The sequence below is a fragment of the Rana temporaria genome, chromosome 5 (assembly GCF_905171775.1).
Source record: "Rana temporaria chromosome 5, aRanTem1.1, whole genome shotgun sequence".
In the NCBI taxonomy this organism is placed as follows: domain Eukaryota; kingdom Metazoa; phylum Chordata; class Amphibia; order Anura; family Ranidae; genus Rana; species Rana temporaria.
In genome coordinates, this window is record NC_053493.1 from 52,522,456 (window position 1) to 52,540,298 (window position 17,843).

Sequence of the window (17,843 nt, forward strand, 5' to 3'; positions counted from 1 at the left end):
AAAGCAACATCTTCATGAAGCTGGTCAGCAGAGGGAAGGTAAAGTGCTGTGCTGACTTTGGACTTGATAAAACACAGTGGACCAACACCAGCAGATGATTTGGCTCCCCAAATCATCACTGACTGTGGAAAATGTTGCATCTTCATTTGGAAATCAAGGTCCCAGAGTCTGGAGGAAGGGTGGAGAGGCACAGAATCAAAGTTGCATGAGGTCCAGTGTTAAGTTTCAACAGTCAGTGATTATTTGGGGAGCCAAATCAGCTGGTGTTGGTCCACTGTGTTTTATCAAGTCTAAAGTCAGCACAGCTCTCTACCAGGAAATTCTAGAGCACTTCACTGCAGTCTCTATTAGAGAGCATTGATGCTCACCAGCTTTATGGAGATGCTGATTTTATTTTCCAGCAGGACTTGGCACCTGCCCACACTGCCAAAAGTACCAATACCTGGTTTAATGATCAAGGTATCACTGTGCTTGATTGGCCAGCAAACTCGCCTGACCTAAAGCCCATAGAGATTCTGTGGGGTATTGTCAGGAGGAAGATGATACACCAGACCCAACAATGCAGATGAGCTGAAGGCCACTATCAAAGCAACCTGGGCTTCCATAATAACTCATCAGTGACACTTTTTTTATTGGTCTTATGTAATATTCTAAGTTTTTGAGATACTGAATTTGGGGTTTTCACCAGCTGTAAGCCATAATCATCAAATGAAAAGAAAGAAATTCTTGAAATATATCTCTCTGTGTGTAAGGCATCTATAAGATTCGATTTTGCAGATGGAAGAATGTCCTATTTTTTCTTCCGTCTGGGGATCGGATAGGATGAACACGGACACACGGTCCGTGTTCATCCGATCCCCACATAGGGGAGAGCGGAGAAAAGCCCGGGTCGGTCCCTGCACAGTGTGCGGGGACCGCCCTGTCAGCCGCCGGCTCAGCGGGGATATACGGAGCGATGCCCGCTGAGGTTACGGACACACGCAGGTGGATCATTACTGATCTGCCCCGTGTGAAAGGGCCCTTAGTGTCGCTACAAACACGCCAGAAATTAGACCCGAGAGCATAAGTCAGTACTGTGAGCCTATTGGGCTGGGCTCTCTTTTTGTGTGCAAAGCTGGCATTTTAAAAGTGAAGTCTGTTTTTGTTTTTCACTCTCTATTGCACCTGTAGAAAAAATTAATAAAATTGCTTTAATACTCGCCTTTTGTTAAAGAGGAGTTCTGCCGGTCAACAGCTACAAATTCTGCTGCTCCTTTTAATATAAGGACACTTACCTGTCCAGGGAGCCCGCATTGTTGGCACCACAGCCGATCTTCGGATCGACTCCCGGGTGCTGCCGCTGCCATTCCTGGTAAGGGAACCATACAGTGAAGACTTTTGGCTTCACTCCTGGTTCCCTACTGTGCATGCGAGAGTCATGCTGCGCATTCTGATTGGTCCCTGCTGTCTTCTGGGACCTGTGTGTCTCCCAGAAAACAACGGGAGAAGGAGGATTTTCGGGACATTGCGTAGAATAGGTAATTGACAGGTATCTGCTCCCCATCCTCCCTGAAAGGTGCCAAATGTGACACCGGAGAGGGGGAAGAATCAAAACAGTGGAAGTTCCATTTCTGGGTGGAACTGCGCTTTAAGTGTCCTCTGCAGTACTTCTCATTCACCACTAGATGCTGCCATTCTACAAGGTGCAACTCCTGAAAAAGCTTCATGCAGATTGGGCTGACCTCCCCAATGCTACTGATGGAGAAAAGAAAAGAATTCATGATATCACTGGACTGGCCTGAGGGTTGCAGGCATTCATAGTCTTATTTATTTATTTTTCGAAATGTCCATTTATGTTGTTCTTTCTGTGCTTTCTTCAAAGCACCCCCTCCACATTTAAGGGTGTTATGAATTGTCTCTTGTGATATCTGCAAGTCCTCCCAGGTCTCCGAAAGATCATCCTTGAAGTGGAAAAAAAAGGGAAAAAACTGTGCTAAACCAAAAACAATTAAGTGAAAAAGCCGCCGGCACACAAGCAAACAAAGTACAAGGAAATGGTGAAACAAAAGTGCAGCGCTAATGAATTGTGATCAATGTTAAATTAACACAAACAATGAATATACAAAAATGTATATAAATAAAGTCCACGTGAGAGGCAAAGTCTCAAAAATGGTGAAAGTGGGTGGATCACTCCAGTGAGTAGATGCATTCACAGTTCAATAAAGAAGCGATGAGTGAATATAACCACATAGGGTGTATAGTTGTCTGAAGAGATCACCAAAGGCATAAAAAAAAAGTAAAAGTAAACAAAATGGGTACTCTTACCGGAAGGTGTGGACTCAACTGTTACTACTAACAGCAAGTCTAAAAGGCGTAATGGTCTCAGCAGACCTGGATCTCTGCACAGACGGTCCCTCCGGGCAGCGATGGCCATATCAATCCGATGAGACGAATACCACCAGTCTGGTTTCTGTGACTAGTGGTGTTCGTCTCAGCGGATTGATAGGGCCATCGCTGCCCGGAGGGACCGTCTGTGCAGAGATCCAGGTCTGCTGAGACCATTACGCCTTTTAGACTTGCTGTTAGTAGTAACAGTTGAGTCCACACCTTCAGGTAAGAGTACCCATTTTGTTTACTTTTTCAAGTTGATGCCTTTGGTGATCTCTTCAGACAACTATACACCCTATGTGGTTATATCCACTCTTCAATTCTTTATTGAACTGTGAATGCATCTACTCACTGGAGTGATCCTCCCACTTTCACCATTTTTGTCTCTCACGTGGACTTTATTTATATACATTTTTGTATATTCATTGTTTGTGTTAATTTAACATTGATCACAGATCATCCTTGAAGGCATACTTCTCATTAAAGACAAAACCAGAGATAATTCCCAGCTCAACTCACCAACTAGTCTGCTTACCAAACGAATTAACCTGTCCAACAGTATGCGTTAAAAACGGGTTTCGTTTGCAAACGCATGCATAAGCTGCAAGTCCCCTTCAAGCACCCTGTTTTACTTGCAGTCCTAACCCTTGTAAATTTATGAGAAGCTCCACAGTGGGAGCACATGCATTCTAATAGATAGATAAGGGGCAGGTGGGCCTGGAGGTAGCCCAGCCCTCCTTAAAGGCACTGGGGCACATTGGTAACCCAGAACAAAGCACAATGGCAGCAAAGATGCCCAGTGTCCCCTGACCAAATTTACACCAGTAACTTTATCTCTTTATGAGGCAAACCTCTGAACAAGATACATTTCTTTCAAGTAGGCAGGGAGTGCAGAATCCGAGGTATCTTTACTGTTGATAGTAAGTGAGAGAAGCCGGCAGTAAGAGTGTCTTCCTGTCATAGCTGTAAGGGGGAGCATGGAGGGCTCACTGGGTTTGCAGGGCTGAGACTGAAGGATTAGGAGTCCATGTTTCAGTTGGTTACTGACTTTGGGTTGCAACCATATGTGTTGGATGAGTAGTTATCCTCCTGGTTCTAGGGTAGAGGTCCAAGGGCTCATATTGGCCGATGATGTTTGGGCTTTGAAGTAAGTAGTTGCTGAGAGAAAGGCATGTTGGGATCCAAAGTATTGGTTCAGAACTGATCCCCAAGGCACTGGGTCAATCTCAGATTGTTTCCTATATTTAGGCACGGCAGGGCTCTGTAGATGTTGTGAGGTCAGAAAAAGCAGAAAAGTAGTGGAGATATTGCTAGGAGTGGTTTTTCACACCACCATTACAAGACCACAACCCCCATGGATGTATATTTTTCTGTAAAAGGGAATTAATATAAAGAATCCTTACCAGCACACCTTAAGATGCGAGTTATCGCCAACCATTTCAGGGCCTCGAAAGATGATTTTCTTAATGGACCTTGTTAAAAGAAAGTAGCCTTGCGGGGTTCTGGAACCTGGTTGGTTGGTGATAACTTTTTTCTGATGTCTCAATAAAATACATAAACCTTGATAAATAAAGTGTTTACTGATGAGGAATCTTTATAAAGTCAATTGATGGATTGTACCTTTCGGCTTAATCATTCAAGAGGGGGGGCCGATCTGCTGATGTACTTCATTGTGACCTGGTCTCCCGGAAGTGGGGAAGGGGTACCTGTAAAAAACAGGTACCCCCCCCCCTCTCGAAAGGTACCAAGTGTGGCACTGGAGGGGGCTGAGGAATCAGATAAGCAGAAGTTCCACTTTTGGGTGGAACTCCGATTTAAATATACCATTAAATGAGAACTACAGCCAAAGCTTGTTTGGCTGTACTTTTCCTGTGGATCACAGGAGTGCAGTTCGTTCTGCACTCCTGTGATCCGTTTTCAGCAGACAGTGGGCTGACGTCAAGATTGTGACAATGAAGTCGGGATCCGCCAATATACCTGGACTGGCACCGGCTCAGCCTCTCCCGCCCCCTCTACAGCCCAGAGCACCAGTGAGCAGGGAGGGGGGGGCAAAACAGAGAGCCGGTGACTTAGAGTCACCAACTTTCTGCTCAGGAAGCCCTGGGTGTTTGTTCGCTCGGTTCACCGTGTTAGAGAGACCGATGCTGCCTCCTCCTAAGTATGATTCTGGGGGGGAAAAAACTCCATACTTCTCTTTTAAGGCATTTTTTTGTTATATCTGTTCGATAAGTGTAAAAAATATCTGTTGCTCTTGCCAGCTGATAACTTCAGTGCTTTATGCCCACGCTGTATCATTAGCTATTATTTGTTCTGAGAAGTACATGCCCATCCATGTTCATAACATAGAGGACAAAGGGAGGTTCCAGCAATCCTTTTCTGTTTTGTTGCCCTGATACAGTAGGGTGAATGAGTGTTGTTACACTAGGACAGGAAGTGTGTTCTGGTAGAATCACCAGGTGAAATAGAAAAATAGAAAAAATAAATTAAAGCCCGGAGAAAGACAAAAACGCAGTCACCACATCTAAGGATTAGTAAGCTGCAATATATAAAATTGTTGTTTTGGGGTCTAGATATGCTTTCTTTTTTTTTTAAGTGTATTTTGTGCGTGTACTCGAGAGAGGAGCCGGACTGCAGGAGTTGGGAGTAGGCAGGCCTCCCCCAGAGGCAATCTGCCACCTTTCTCCATGCCCTGGGTGGCAATGGCGGGTGTGTGAGGGGGTCCTCCCACACAGCCCGCCCTACCTGCTCCGCTTTGAAGCCCAACGGGGCAGAGGGACTCCCTATAAGGAAGTGAGAGGATTAGCCCGCTCAACCAGCCCCGTTAGTCCTTCGCCACTCTTTTAGAGACCGCGTGGTCAAAGTGCGTGTGTGTTAACCCAATTTCGAGTGCGTGTGTAGGTGTGGTGGTTTTTGTGGGAGGGGGGTGGGCGTACTAAGCGCAGGCTTACCTCGCATAGCACACCCACCGGGAGCCGGGCTGAGACCACCAAACTCAATTCACATGTAGCCGAGACCGGGAACCGAACCCCTAGCTGCAGAGGTGAATGGCTTGTCAGCGCAGTGCCAATCGCGTTGAGCCACCGCAGCTCCGGGTCTAGATATGCTTTCTAGCCGACCGTACACAGATATGCGGATTCACTGATGTGGGTCTTTTATGCGAGGCCGCATATCTACATATCTGTCTTTGTGCTGGGAGTGCACCGCACAGCATGTTCCCAGCAAAGAGACTGGGATCTGACCAGCAGCCCAAGTCTCGTACTAACAATCGGGACCTGGGACTCCCTGTCCTAGGTCATTTGATCTCTGTGTTAGCCTCTGGTTGGCTATCACAGTGGCTATCACAGTGGTTAGTCACTGGGAAGCCTGCCCATGTGAAGATGTAGGTGTAAATAAACAAAAGTTTGTAAAAATAAATAAATAATAAAATAAAAATTAAAAAGAAAATGTTAGATCAAGGTTTGATCTAGATCAGTGGCAGCATTAGTGTTGGGGTCGAGGTAAGGGTCAGTGGTCAGAGTAGGTATATTTTGGGTAGGATTTATTTTTCCAAAAAAACACAATGTTTTTATTAGTATTAGGTAGGATAAAATGCGCAGTATTGTTTCTGGACCCTACGCCATGTACAAGCGACAACAAGCATACACATATGTGCTATTGCTGCGATTGTCAGTTGCAGGAGAATTAATTTTGAATTGTTCTTTGGTGGTACGTTATGGTAATAGCAAGAAATATACAGCTACATTTTTATTTATTTTTTTTACTTCTTTGGGCCAGTTTTTCTTTCATAATAAAAAAATCTGGATATATCTGTTACTATTTACCACAAAAATAAAGCCCAATCTGTCCTGAAAAAAACAAGTTTAATCCACCTGGATACACATCGTAGTTGCGATGACATGTAAAGTTTTATTGTAAATATGTTAAAGTTGCAAAATTGTATTCAGGCATTAATGTTTTATCCTCTGTCACTAAGCGGTTGAGGAAATGACCAGAAACACATTTCCTCCATATTCACAATATATTGAGTAGGTGTAAACATTTACTGACATCCAATATTGGAAGAAAACTGCAAATCAATTAATGCCTTGTCTTTTTTTATGTGTTTTGTATTTTCACATGCCACACATTTGCCTTTGATTAAGGCCTTATGCAGATGGGTGCCGGCACCTGTACTGTGTGCAGAAAGTGTTTGTATTGGCATTTGCATCCACAATGAGCTACATGCAGGTAACCTATGGAAGTGAAGACACAGCTGCAAAATTTGACAGCTGAAAGGAAACGGGTGTACAGCACAGAATGCAGACAGGCAGCACCCATATGAACAAGGTCTAAAGCCGAGTATGAATTACCATAATAAAGGTTTAGTCCAGACATAGCTTATATTTTTGTTTTATTTGCAGTTTCTACTTTTGTTACAGTAAGTAAAGTTTCATAATATTTTCCATTTTTCGATATAAAAATGTTGTGCTTGAAGTGAAAACTATTGTGCCACACAAAATTCTTTATTAGTGGAAGAAGGAAATATTATATGTACTGTTTTTATATATATATATATATATATATATATATATATATATATATGCTCACATACATACAGTATACAGCACTAACCTATTGTGCAGAATTACCTGTAAAAAATCTGATGGTATGCTGCCCACACACAGTCATGACTCACAGTCATGATGTGAGCCAATGGGGCTTGTAATACAGATCATGGCCCCCTACTACCAGGATCTGGTGGTAGTCCTAATCATTTTAATTTTTTTTCATATAATGTTTTTTATTTTAAAGTAATAGATTACAACAGTTACAGTATGCCAGATGACAACAACTAAGAATGAGATACAGCATTGAAATACAGATTGATGCAATAATAATTGAACTGTTGTAGGAGTTGTAGTATTATACAGATATAACTAAACATAAATAAAGACAATTACTAATAAATGGAAATGAGAACTAATGGAGGGAAGGGAGAGGGTAATGGTGGTGTTCCGAAGGTGGATTTCACTTATTTTATTTCGCTATTATCCATGAAAGGGTATCAATACCATGACATGAGAACTCTTGAGTCAAAAGTGTCTGAGGTATAGTATATGGCCCAGGGCTTCCATATGCTAGTCCTAATCATTTTTGTGCTCCAGGTAAACTTGCAGCATTTTATTTCTGTATTCCACCATTCTTTTAGCATTGTCTTTGTCTATCTGTCTATCCTGTAAATGAATTACAGAGTAAATGTTTCCTTGCCAACTCGTACAATAGCTTTTGTTGCTCAGGTTTTTACAGTCCTGTACAGCTGGCACAGTACTGGTGTAGCCTGGCAGACTGAATTCAGCCTTCCTTTCGTGGCTTTCAAAAGTCAGTGGGTGCGCTCTGTATATCAATGCAGGGGGGAAATCATTTGCGTTTTTGTCCCCATGCTTTTCATTATGTACGTCATCACTACACTGCTTTTGGCAATCACCAACTGCTATCAGGAACACAGGGATGAATAGCAGGCCATGAAGGGCACCGAATGCAAGGACGAGTAACATGATTTTAAAAAAGGTTCTAAAAATATAACTTTCTGCACTAGAAAGGGCTGCAATCCCTAGGATTGTGGAGAGAACTCCTTGTACTATGGGGTAACCAAGAACGCGCAGTGCATTAATCATCCTCTCATTGACATTCCCCTTTCGATTAGAGACACATGCATACACAATATGTGCTGAAAAATCGACAGAAAACCCAATGCAAATGACCAAATTGATCATTGATATGGAATCTAGGTTAACTTTCCAAAAAGCCATAAACCCTGTGACACCAGCAATGATTGATGCAATATCAAATGTCACCCATAAGGCGCACAAGGGATCTGGAATAAACAAAACTGAAATTACAAGCATGACAACAGTAGCGACTATGATATTCTGGATTGTGTTTTGAATTATTACAATGTATTGATCCAGGTAAATGAATAATGGGTGATAAACAATTATATTAAAACTGCAATTATTAGTGATGTCCCGTAAATGGGTTAACATATCTTTGGCATTGTCAATATTGATTACATTGACAGCCTGGATAAAAAATCTGGAGGCCTTAATTTCATTTCCTTCTATTCTGATATCCTGTTCGAAACCAGAAACATTTTCAAACATTTTATCTAAGTTTTTCAAGAAATCTTCCTTAGTGCTAATGTTCATATTTTCTCTCTTAGACATCTCTATATAGGCTCTCATCCAAGATGTGGAATATTCCTTGGCTATATAGCAGCTCTTTTCTAAGTTCTGCATGCAGGTTTCAATGACCTCCCGGGTGTTTATTTCCCAATAATCCGCTTCACTGGTCACAACCACCATAACCCTTGGGCCATACTCTGAAAAATATAATGCTTCTGTATCATAGAAGTGAGTTAAGGAAGAGTTGGCTTTGGCCAAATCTCGGATATCAATTCCATCTTTAATCTGAATACAACCATAAATGCTAGCAGATAGGTATAGCAGATATAAAATGAGTACCAATACCTTAGCCCAAGGCTTGGTGAGGAATGGACCATAGTATTTATAAAAGAAGATTGTAATAGGATGCTCTGTCTCTTTCTCCTGCGAGGAGTCCAAGACTCCTCCAACACAACATGCATTGTACAACCAGCTCCGTTTATTATCCCTCTTGTCACTTACTTTCATGCAAACTAACCAATGTCGGTTGTTATTTTCATGGATTCCATTCAAAGCTAGTATAGCTCCAAAGAATGTTATGCAGTAGATGTAACAGAAAACCAGAGCAGTCCCTGTGTAGATACAGAATGATTGAACGGATGGGAAATGGGTCATTATTCCAATGTAGAATGCTAGCACATCGGTGAGAGTGGTAATGGTGATGGACACAGCTGCCTCTTGATAGGTATCAGCCATTCGTTCTTCTAGGGTACTTGCCAATTTAGTTTGCTTCCAGCAAGATATTATAATGAACATGTTGTCTACTCCAACTCCTGCAAAAACAAACAAACAAAAATGATCGCCATCAGGCACTGCATATATACACAATATATAACAAGCATCAATATTTTGCGTGGCCACCATTATTTTCCAGCACTGCCTTAACCCTCTTGGATGTTAGAGACTTTGTGCTCCTCCACCTTCCATTTGAGGATAAACCACAGATGCTCAATAGGGTTTAGGTCTGGAGACATGCTTGGCCAGTCCATCACCTTTACCCTCAGCATCTGCAGCAAGGCATTTGTCGTCTTGGAAGTGTGTTTGGGGTCGTTATGTTGAAATACTGCCCTGCGACCCAGTCTCCGAAGGGATGGGATCATGCTCTGCTTAAGTATGTCACAGTACATGTTGGCATTCATGGTTCCCTCAATGAACTGTAGCTCCCCAGTGCTGGCAGCACTCATGCAGTCCCAGACTATGACACTCCCACCACCATGCTTGACTATTGGTAAGACACAATTGTCTTTGTACTCCTCACCTGGTTGCCGCCACACATGCTTGACACCATCTGAACCAAATAAGTTTATCTTGGTCTCATCAGACCACAGGACATGGGTCCAGTAAGCCATATCCTTAGTCTGCTTGTCTTCAGCAAACTGTTTGCAGGCTTTCTTGTGCATCATCTTTAGAAGAGGCTTCCTTCTGGGATGGCAGCCATGCAGACCAATTTGATGCAGTATGTGGCGTATGGTCTCAGCACTGACAGGCTGACCCTCCACCCCTTCCACCTCTGCAGCAAAGCTGGCAGCACTCATACATCTATTTCTCAACGACAATCTCTGGACATGACGCTGAGTACGTGCACTTAACTTCTTTGGTCTACCATGGCGGAGCCTGTTCTGAGTGGAACTTGTCCTGTTAAACCGCTGTATGGTCTTGGCCACTTTTTTGGCCACTTTTTTCATAGGTTGGCCTATATGACAAACTGTTTTTTGTTTGTGGGCCAATGTTCCAACGGAAACACCAACCAATTAAAAATGTTTTTATTCTTTTTTGTGCATGAAATCCAACACAGCATTTTAAATCCTTGATTCCTAAATAGCAATTACATTTTACTTCTCCACTGAATGCACAAAAAACAAAAAAACTAATGATAATCAGACAATCACACATTTCCTCAATAATTAAAAAAAATATATATTTTTTTTAGCTCGCAGGACTTTATTTTTCTTTCTAATTAAAAATAGACAATTTAATTTCAAAATCTAAATATAACGTTTGAATTATGGGATTCAAGGGCAGAATTTTTTTTTACCCACAGAACTTCAGTTTATTATTTTATTTTACTTACCGAGTATAAGAAATGGTGCATATGCGACTGTTCTTGCAAAAGGTACTTTACACAGTAAGAGGAGCCCAAAGCTGGCCATCATGGCTAATCCAGGTGATATTACACCAAGTGTTGTTAGCCAAATTTTATTTCTCACGTTGTCCAAGCTGAAATAAAGATATAAAGATGTTTTTCACACTTTTGACTACAATAGATAGTCTTTTAAATCCACCATATTAAGTGGATAAAGAAATTCCCTGAGAAAGTGGCCTTCTTTTTAATCAATTGGAGTACATTGGACCTCCTATTATATAGAGGTCTTGCTGTCTGGCAAGAAGTGTGTGCACCTGGTGGTGTGGAGAAGAGCAGCTGAAATATAAAACCCTTCTCTGGAAACCCTTCTCTTTAACCACTTAACCCCCGGACCATATTGCTGCCCAAAGACCAGAGCACTTTTTGCGATTCGGCACTGCGTCGCTTTAACTGACAATTGCGCGGTCGTGCGACATGGCTCCCAAACAAAATTGGCGTCCTTTTTTTCCCACAAATAGAGCTTTCTTTTAGTGGTATTTGATCACCTCTGCGGTTTTTAGTTTTTGCGCTAAAAACAAAAATAGAGCGAAATGTTTTAAAAAAATTAATAATTTTTAAATTTTGCTATAATAAATATCCCCCAAAAATATATAAAAAAATATTTTTTTCCTCAGTTTAGGTCAATACGTATTCTTCTACATATTTTTCGTAAAACAAAAATCGCAATAAGCGTTTATTGATTGGTTTGCGCAAATGTTATAGCGTTTACAAAATAGGGGATATTTTTATGGCATTTTTATTATTATTTTTTTTTACTAGTAATGACGATAATCAGCGTTTTTTTTTCAGTACTGCGACATTATGGCAGACACTTCGGACACTTTTGACACATTTTTGGGACCATTGGCATTTTTATAGCGATCAGTGCTATAAAAATGCATTGGATTACTATAAAAATGCCACTGGCAGTGAAGGGGTTAACACTAGGGGACGGGGAAGGGGTTAAGTATGTTCCCTGGGTGTGTTCTAACTGTAGAGGGGGTGGCCTCACTAGGGGAAATGACTGATCTTCTGTTCATACATTGTATGAACAGGACCGGGAGCTGTGTGTTTACACACACAGCTCCTGGTCCCCGCTCTGTAACAAGCAATCGTGGGTGCCTGGCGGCGATCGCACCCGCCGGGCACACGCACGGGAGTCGGGGGCGAGCGGGGACCGTGCACGCCCCTAGTGTCCTGCGCGAGAGCCGACGTAGAGCTACGGGCTCTCGCGCAGGGGAGCTGACTTGCCGCCGTAATATGACGGTGGGCAGTCGGCAAGCAGTTAAAGAAACCCACCCTGCTTCTAACTAATACACTGTTTTACTTCCTCCTTTAGCTCATCCCCCACAGGCCACAACTATTACCTTTTGTATCAATTGACCCTCCCTTTTTAGATTGTAAGCTCTAATGAGCAGGGCCCTCTGATTCCTCTTGTACCAAATTGTAATGTAATTGTAATATCTACCTTAATTTTGCTAAGCGCTGCACCAACTGTTGGCGCTATATAAAACCTGTATAATAATAATAATAATAATAATACATTAGCACAGCACTTTTATATCAGATCCCTGACTTATGTATTTATGTACTTGGTTTATGCAATTCATGTCACCCCTTGATGTATGATCTGTACATTTGTATTTAATATACAGTATGTTGCACTTTTTATTGTTTGTTTTTTAAATGGATTTTACATTTTTTGACCTGTTCACTCTTAAAGGAATAGCACACCATCTTTTATATAGGTATATAGGGTAGACTAGTCTATATGTTTAGTGACTGAAGACAATCTCTGATTTGGATTTCCAGAGATTTTTGTAGTTTCATTTTTTTGCAGGACAAAACTACAAAAAAACTACCATTTGTGGTCTGCATATGGCTGTAAATAAATACATAAATAATTGTTGCAGTGTATGTACTATGAAAGGATTGTGACCAATAGATTAACTAGAAATTGGCACAATGAACTGGAATATGTATAGACCAAAATCTCACTGAAATATGCCCCTTTAACCAAGATGCCCTCATGACCATGCAGCTTTGTGGCCTCCTCCTTTTATGTACCTTCAATAAAAACAATTGTGTATATTTCCCATGCCATAAAGACTAATGTTTTATTGTTTAGTTCTTGCAGGCTTCCTAAAGAAAATAATGGAACATTAGAAAATTAGAGGCATATTTAGCCATTCATTTGTTTTTCCTCTATCCTCATCTATGACACTGCCTAATTGTATCCGTAATTAGTTGTGTTTGGTATTCTGGTGTTTGCCAATGTACTGTATATTATTTTCAGGGTGGCTTTTCACAGACTTACAATCTATTTCATGATACCCACTCCATGTCTCCTTTTTTCAGATTTTCTTACTTATGTTTTTTCTTAAGAAACCATACTTTACTGGGATTTACATGTAATGAACAAACCTTATCATGTTTTTCATGTGGCAAATTGTTGTAATACTTCTGCATGTGGCTGGCTCTTTAGGGCTCTTTCACACGGAGCGGACCGTTTCCGGGTCCGCTCCGTGTGTCTCCGTCGGCTCAGCGGGGATCCCCGCTCAGCTGTCTGCGGATAGGGCGGTCCCCGCACACAGTGCAGGGACCGCCCTGTCTCTGCTCCGCTGTCCCCTATGGGGAACCTGATGCAGACGGACCGTCTGTCCGTCTGCATCAGTTCCGCTCCGCCGAACGGAAGAAAAATAGGGTTTCTTCCGTTCGGAAAAGCGGATCCCGACGGACGCGGACGCTAGCGGATGCTCCATCCGCTAACGGACGCGATCCCATGGGGTTGTATTACAAGTCCGTTAACGGACTTGTAAAAACGGACAGGCGGAGCGGACATCTGAAAGGGGCCTTAATATATCATTTATATCATAAGGCTACATCTACTGTAAACAATTTCAACCTTAGACAATTTTTATTTTATTTTTTTAACAGAGGTTCAGCACAAGAACCGCTTGGTAAAACATATATGTTGTTGAAGAGCAAGGCTTTCTGTTTTTTTTTTCTATTGTTTTATGGTAAATGATGGAAAACTACCAATCTGCTTGTTAAAGGATCACTAAAGAGAATAATAAAAAAGAAAATAACAAATATGTTATACTTATCTCCACTGTGCAGCTCGTTTTGCACAGAGTGGTCCCAAACCTGGTCTTCTGGGGTCCCTCGGCAGCTGTCTTGGATCCCCAGCAAGAACTTTCCACCTTCATGCAAGCTCTCTCGCATTGTGGAAAGTTCTTGCGAGCGCGCTCCCGTGATGCAGCCGGTGGCTATAGCCACTCACTGTATTACTCGGCCCCGGCATGCCGCGTCATTGGTTATGATTGACAGACGCGCGAGCCAATAGCTGCGCTGCTTTCAATAAACCAATGAATGAGCCGAGAAGTTGACCGAGAAGCCTGCACGTTCACGGCGGGGGACTTTTTCGAAGGGTCAGGTAAATAAACGGGGGCTCGGGGGGGCGCTAATGCTGAGATGTTTTTTCACCTTAATGCATAGAATGCATTAAGGTGAAAAAACATGTACCTTTACAACCCCTTTAAATAATCACATAAATATGCAAGGTCTGGCCATGCATTAGTATTATATACTCCCCATATTATTCCCACCCAGACCTAAGCAAATATACAGTATGTATTACATTGGAGATGTAAATATGGAATTAATTTATTCTCTCACCTGGCACAAGATACAATGGAGAAGAGGATGGTCACAACATAGGTGATTGAAAACAATGGGATCACTTTGTCTGTACTTCCTTCAAATTCCGCTTGCAGAGAAATAGATGTTGAGTGGTAAACCTAAGATTAGCCAAATATTAGCTGATTTTCATCTTATTAGGGAAATATTAAATATATGTTGGCACTATCATCAATATGGCAAACCTATCATTTGCTTCTAATAATTTATTAGCTTGTATGACCCAATCATGTAAGACTTTTATTAATGTTACCTTGCCCCATGGTATAATAATAATAATAATAATAATAATAATAATAATAATAATAATAATAATAATAATAAACAACCATTGCTCACTAACTGGGTCTGTGGAGGCACAGTTATTTAGAATTTTTCTAATATAAAACAATAATGAATTGAGGTATGCTTCACGGTATACAATCTGCCTTAATCCCCCCCCCCCCCTGTTTTTATTGCCCAATTACTGAGGCTGGGCAGTCTTTTTAAATACCAGTAAGTATTCTCACTGGAAAACCTTTTCCAATTAAATATGATATGTGTTAACGGCTGTAGCACTAATTATTGGTATCCATTATGTAGCAACAACTTTTGGAGCACCATAATATTTACAAAGTGGTCCAGCTAATGAATAAATGACCATGATCTTAAAATTGTGACCATGTTATTTAAAAGGAATAACAATGCAGAATGTTGATCTAAGGAGCTAACATTATTGCCTCCATGGATAAGGAAGGAAATGTTTCCTTGTTGGAGCAAACGTGTCTTCCTCTGGATCAATAGTAGGTTTAGATATTTTTGTAACCTAATAGATGTGTATTTTTCAGCTTGACCAACTATGTTAGCTATCATTGGTGTAAAGATGGTGTAAAAGAAGAAAGGTTTAAAGATTTGCTTAATCTTTCCAGACCATAAACAAATTAACAGTCATTGGATTTAAGTCATTATGAAATTAGTAGTTCGCAAGCAGCTCATCTGCGGTTACAATATTTTATTTAAATATGATGGATAACCCCAACTCCAGTGAAATCATCTTATTTATCAATGTAACTTCAGAAATTCACACAACATTAGAACAAGATGAGTACTCTTTAGGGTGAAACATATTAAAAGTCTCACTCCTTTTCTTTTACCCCTGTTGTGAAGTTACATTAATACAAAGTTGATTTTACTGAAATGTAGTCATCCATCATATTTGAGTACTGTATTTCATTTTCAGCTAGACATGCACCCAGTGTTTGATGCAAGAGTAGACTGACCTGGAGCAATATTTGGTATTTGTTATAAAGCTCATTTGTAGTATATACCCTGTTGGTCAGCATATCTGGAAATGTTTGTCTAAAATAATTGTAATCCTATAACGTGTATATGTATGTTTAACAGCGCCATGCTATTCTCATTTAAACACAATGCACCAAAAATAAAATGTGTTATGCAAGAACATAATAAAATTAAAGCCTAATAGTGTAAGAAAGTTCAATCCCATTTGTCAACATAAATCATTATATTCCAACTGATTACTTTATTATTGATTTTATCATTTATGTGAAGCACATATACGTATTAGCTGGCTATTGTTGTTTGTGTATAGAGGTTTTATATAAGTAGCAGCGCAAGAGTTTCACACTAAAAAGTTTCACACTAAAAAAAATGTAATCCTATAATTCTACATTGACGACCCAGCTTAGTTTTATAGATAGCACAAAAACCTCAAAAAGAACAATCATGTTTTCACAATGTTTGTGGTTGTTCAAAATTTGGGAGAAAAGCTATGATTACCCATATCTGCACGCATACATTAAAGCCATACTTGAACATACCTTTACAAATCTGAGTTGCAATTCGTCTATCAGGTAAGAGACGGAGTTCATAAAGTAATGAAGCCATTCTATGCTGGTGTGGTGAACTGTACCATTGTCCTCTCTCAGGTAATACAGGAATCGCAGGGCCTTGGCCTTCAATAGAACATTGTTTGGATCCAGCATTACGCCACCAATGTACAGTGCCACAAATGCACCATTCTGGAGCTGAGGGTAAGTCAACAGGACATCTTTAGTGTTATTTTGCATTAGGTTGAGTATTGGGTTGGCTGAGACACAGGTGGAGCCATTGACTTGGGCACACAGTTGGTTGAAATTAACTCCAGACTTTGAGGTCAAGTTTTTCACAGCCATATCAAGCTTTTGAAGTTCCTTGAAGACACTTGTGATTAGGATATTATCTGATGCGCTTACAATTATAAGAGATGCAAAAGTGCCCGGTGTGTAAAGTCTTTGTGGTGAAAACTGCCCCGAGTCATTCGTAGGAAAATTTATTCTGATAAATTCTCTTTGACTCTTTGCAATTCCTCCTCCTGGAGTGAATAACTCTTCAAGTTTATTAATTTGCCTCTGCTCCAGAAAACACAACCCAATTCCCAATCCAACAGAAAGTATTAAGGGAGTAATAACAAAATACCAGGGTTTTTTGGCAATAAGTTTGCCCAGTGTTCGGAATCCCTGGGAAAGGGGTCTCTCTAAGCAGTCTGCATGGCAGCCCCTCATTTTTAGTTCATTTAAAAAAAAGAAAAGGTTTAGTGCCTTTTAAATGACTAAGTCTGTTCTAGAGAAGCATTTCTTATATTCTAATGTTTATATTCAGTAATCCTGTATTTATATATCTGATATGCCCCTAAAGTACACATCTGTTAGTAATGGTTAATTAGCCTGATGATGATGTTCACATTAGTAAATACAATTATTCATTGTGTCAAGACATGTAAGTGGTTTAATTTAATGGAATATATTATCGACTCAGGGCACTGGAACATTTCCAACTTGCCACCTACCATAGACAAATATACCTGATTTCCAGTATCAGTGTTACAATGCTTCTTCTTAGTACAAGTCAATTGGACAATATACTGTACTTCTTAAATCCAAGAACAAAATGTAATGTATTGGGTTGGGTTACAGTGTTTGAGGGTATATAAAAAGCAGTGTGGTGTTGGAGAAGAAATGGAGGACAAAGAAAGGAGCAATCTAATTAAAAACAATGGAGGGAAGGAGGGAAGGAGGGAGCTGGTGGAGGGAGAGATGGATAGCATGACTATCCTGAGGCCCTGCAGTAGCCCAACAGGCCTTAGACCACCATGGTATAAGTATTATTTAAGCATGAAATAAGATTTAAAAAAACAAGTTTTTATTGAAACAATATATATTGCATTTTATTTAATCAAGAACTGATCTTAGTAAATATCAATTTCATACATACACATATTTGGCTAAGATTCTGTTTGACGCTGTAATTATACTCAAATTGTATTATCGTACAATGTACATGACACATAGAAAACATATTTAACAAAACATCAAACATAGGACAATGGCCAGATTAGGTGGGTAAAGCTGGGAACTCAGGTTTAGAGATCTTATTACTGGATACTCTGCAAGATATAAGATGCTACTGGATTGGTC

General features: G+C 40.6%; 1 protein-coding gene across 1 annotated transcript; it reads right to left on the reverse strand.

Moving 5' to 3' along the window:
• Window positions 1–7,260: 7,260 nt before the first annotated feature.
• On the reverse strand, window positions 7,261–16,931 carry LOC120941056 (patched domain-containing protein 3-like). The gene is made up of 4 exons (XM_040354294.1): window positions 16,209–16,931; window positions 14,368–14,489; window positions 10,639–10,784; window positions 7,261–9,340 (listed from the first exon to the last, which is right to left on the reverse strand). Exons 1-4 carry the CDS (start codon window positions 16,929–16,931, stop codon window positions 7,491–7,493), a joined length of 2,841 nt encoding a protein of 946 aa, XP_040210228.1. The 3' UTR covers window positions 7,261–7,490.
• Window positions 16,932–17,843: the final 912 nt, after the last annotated feature.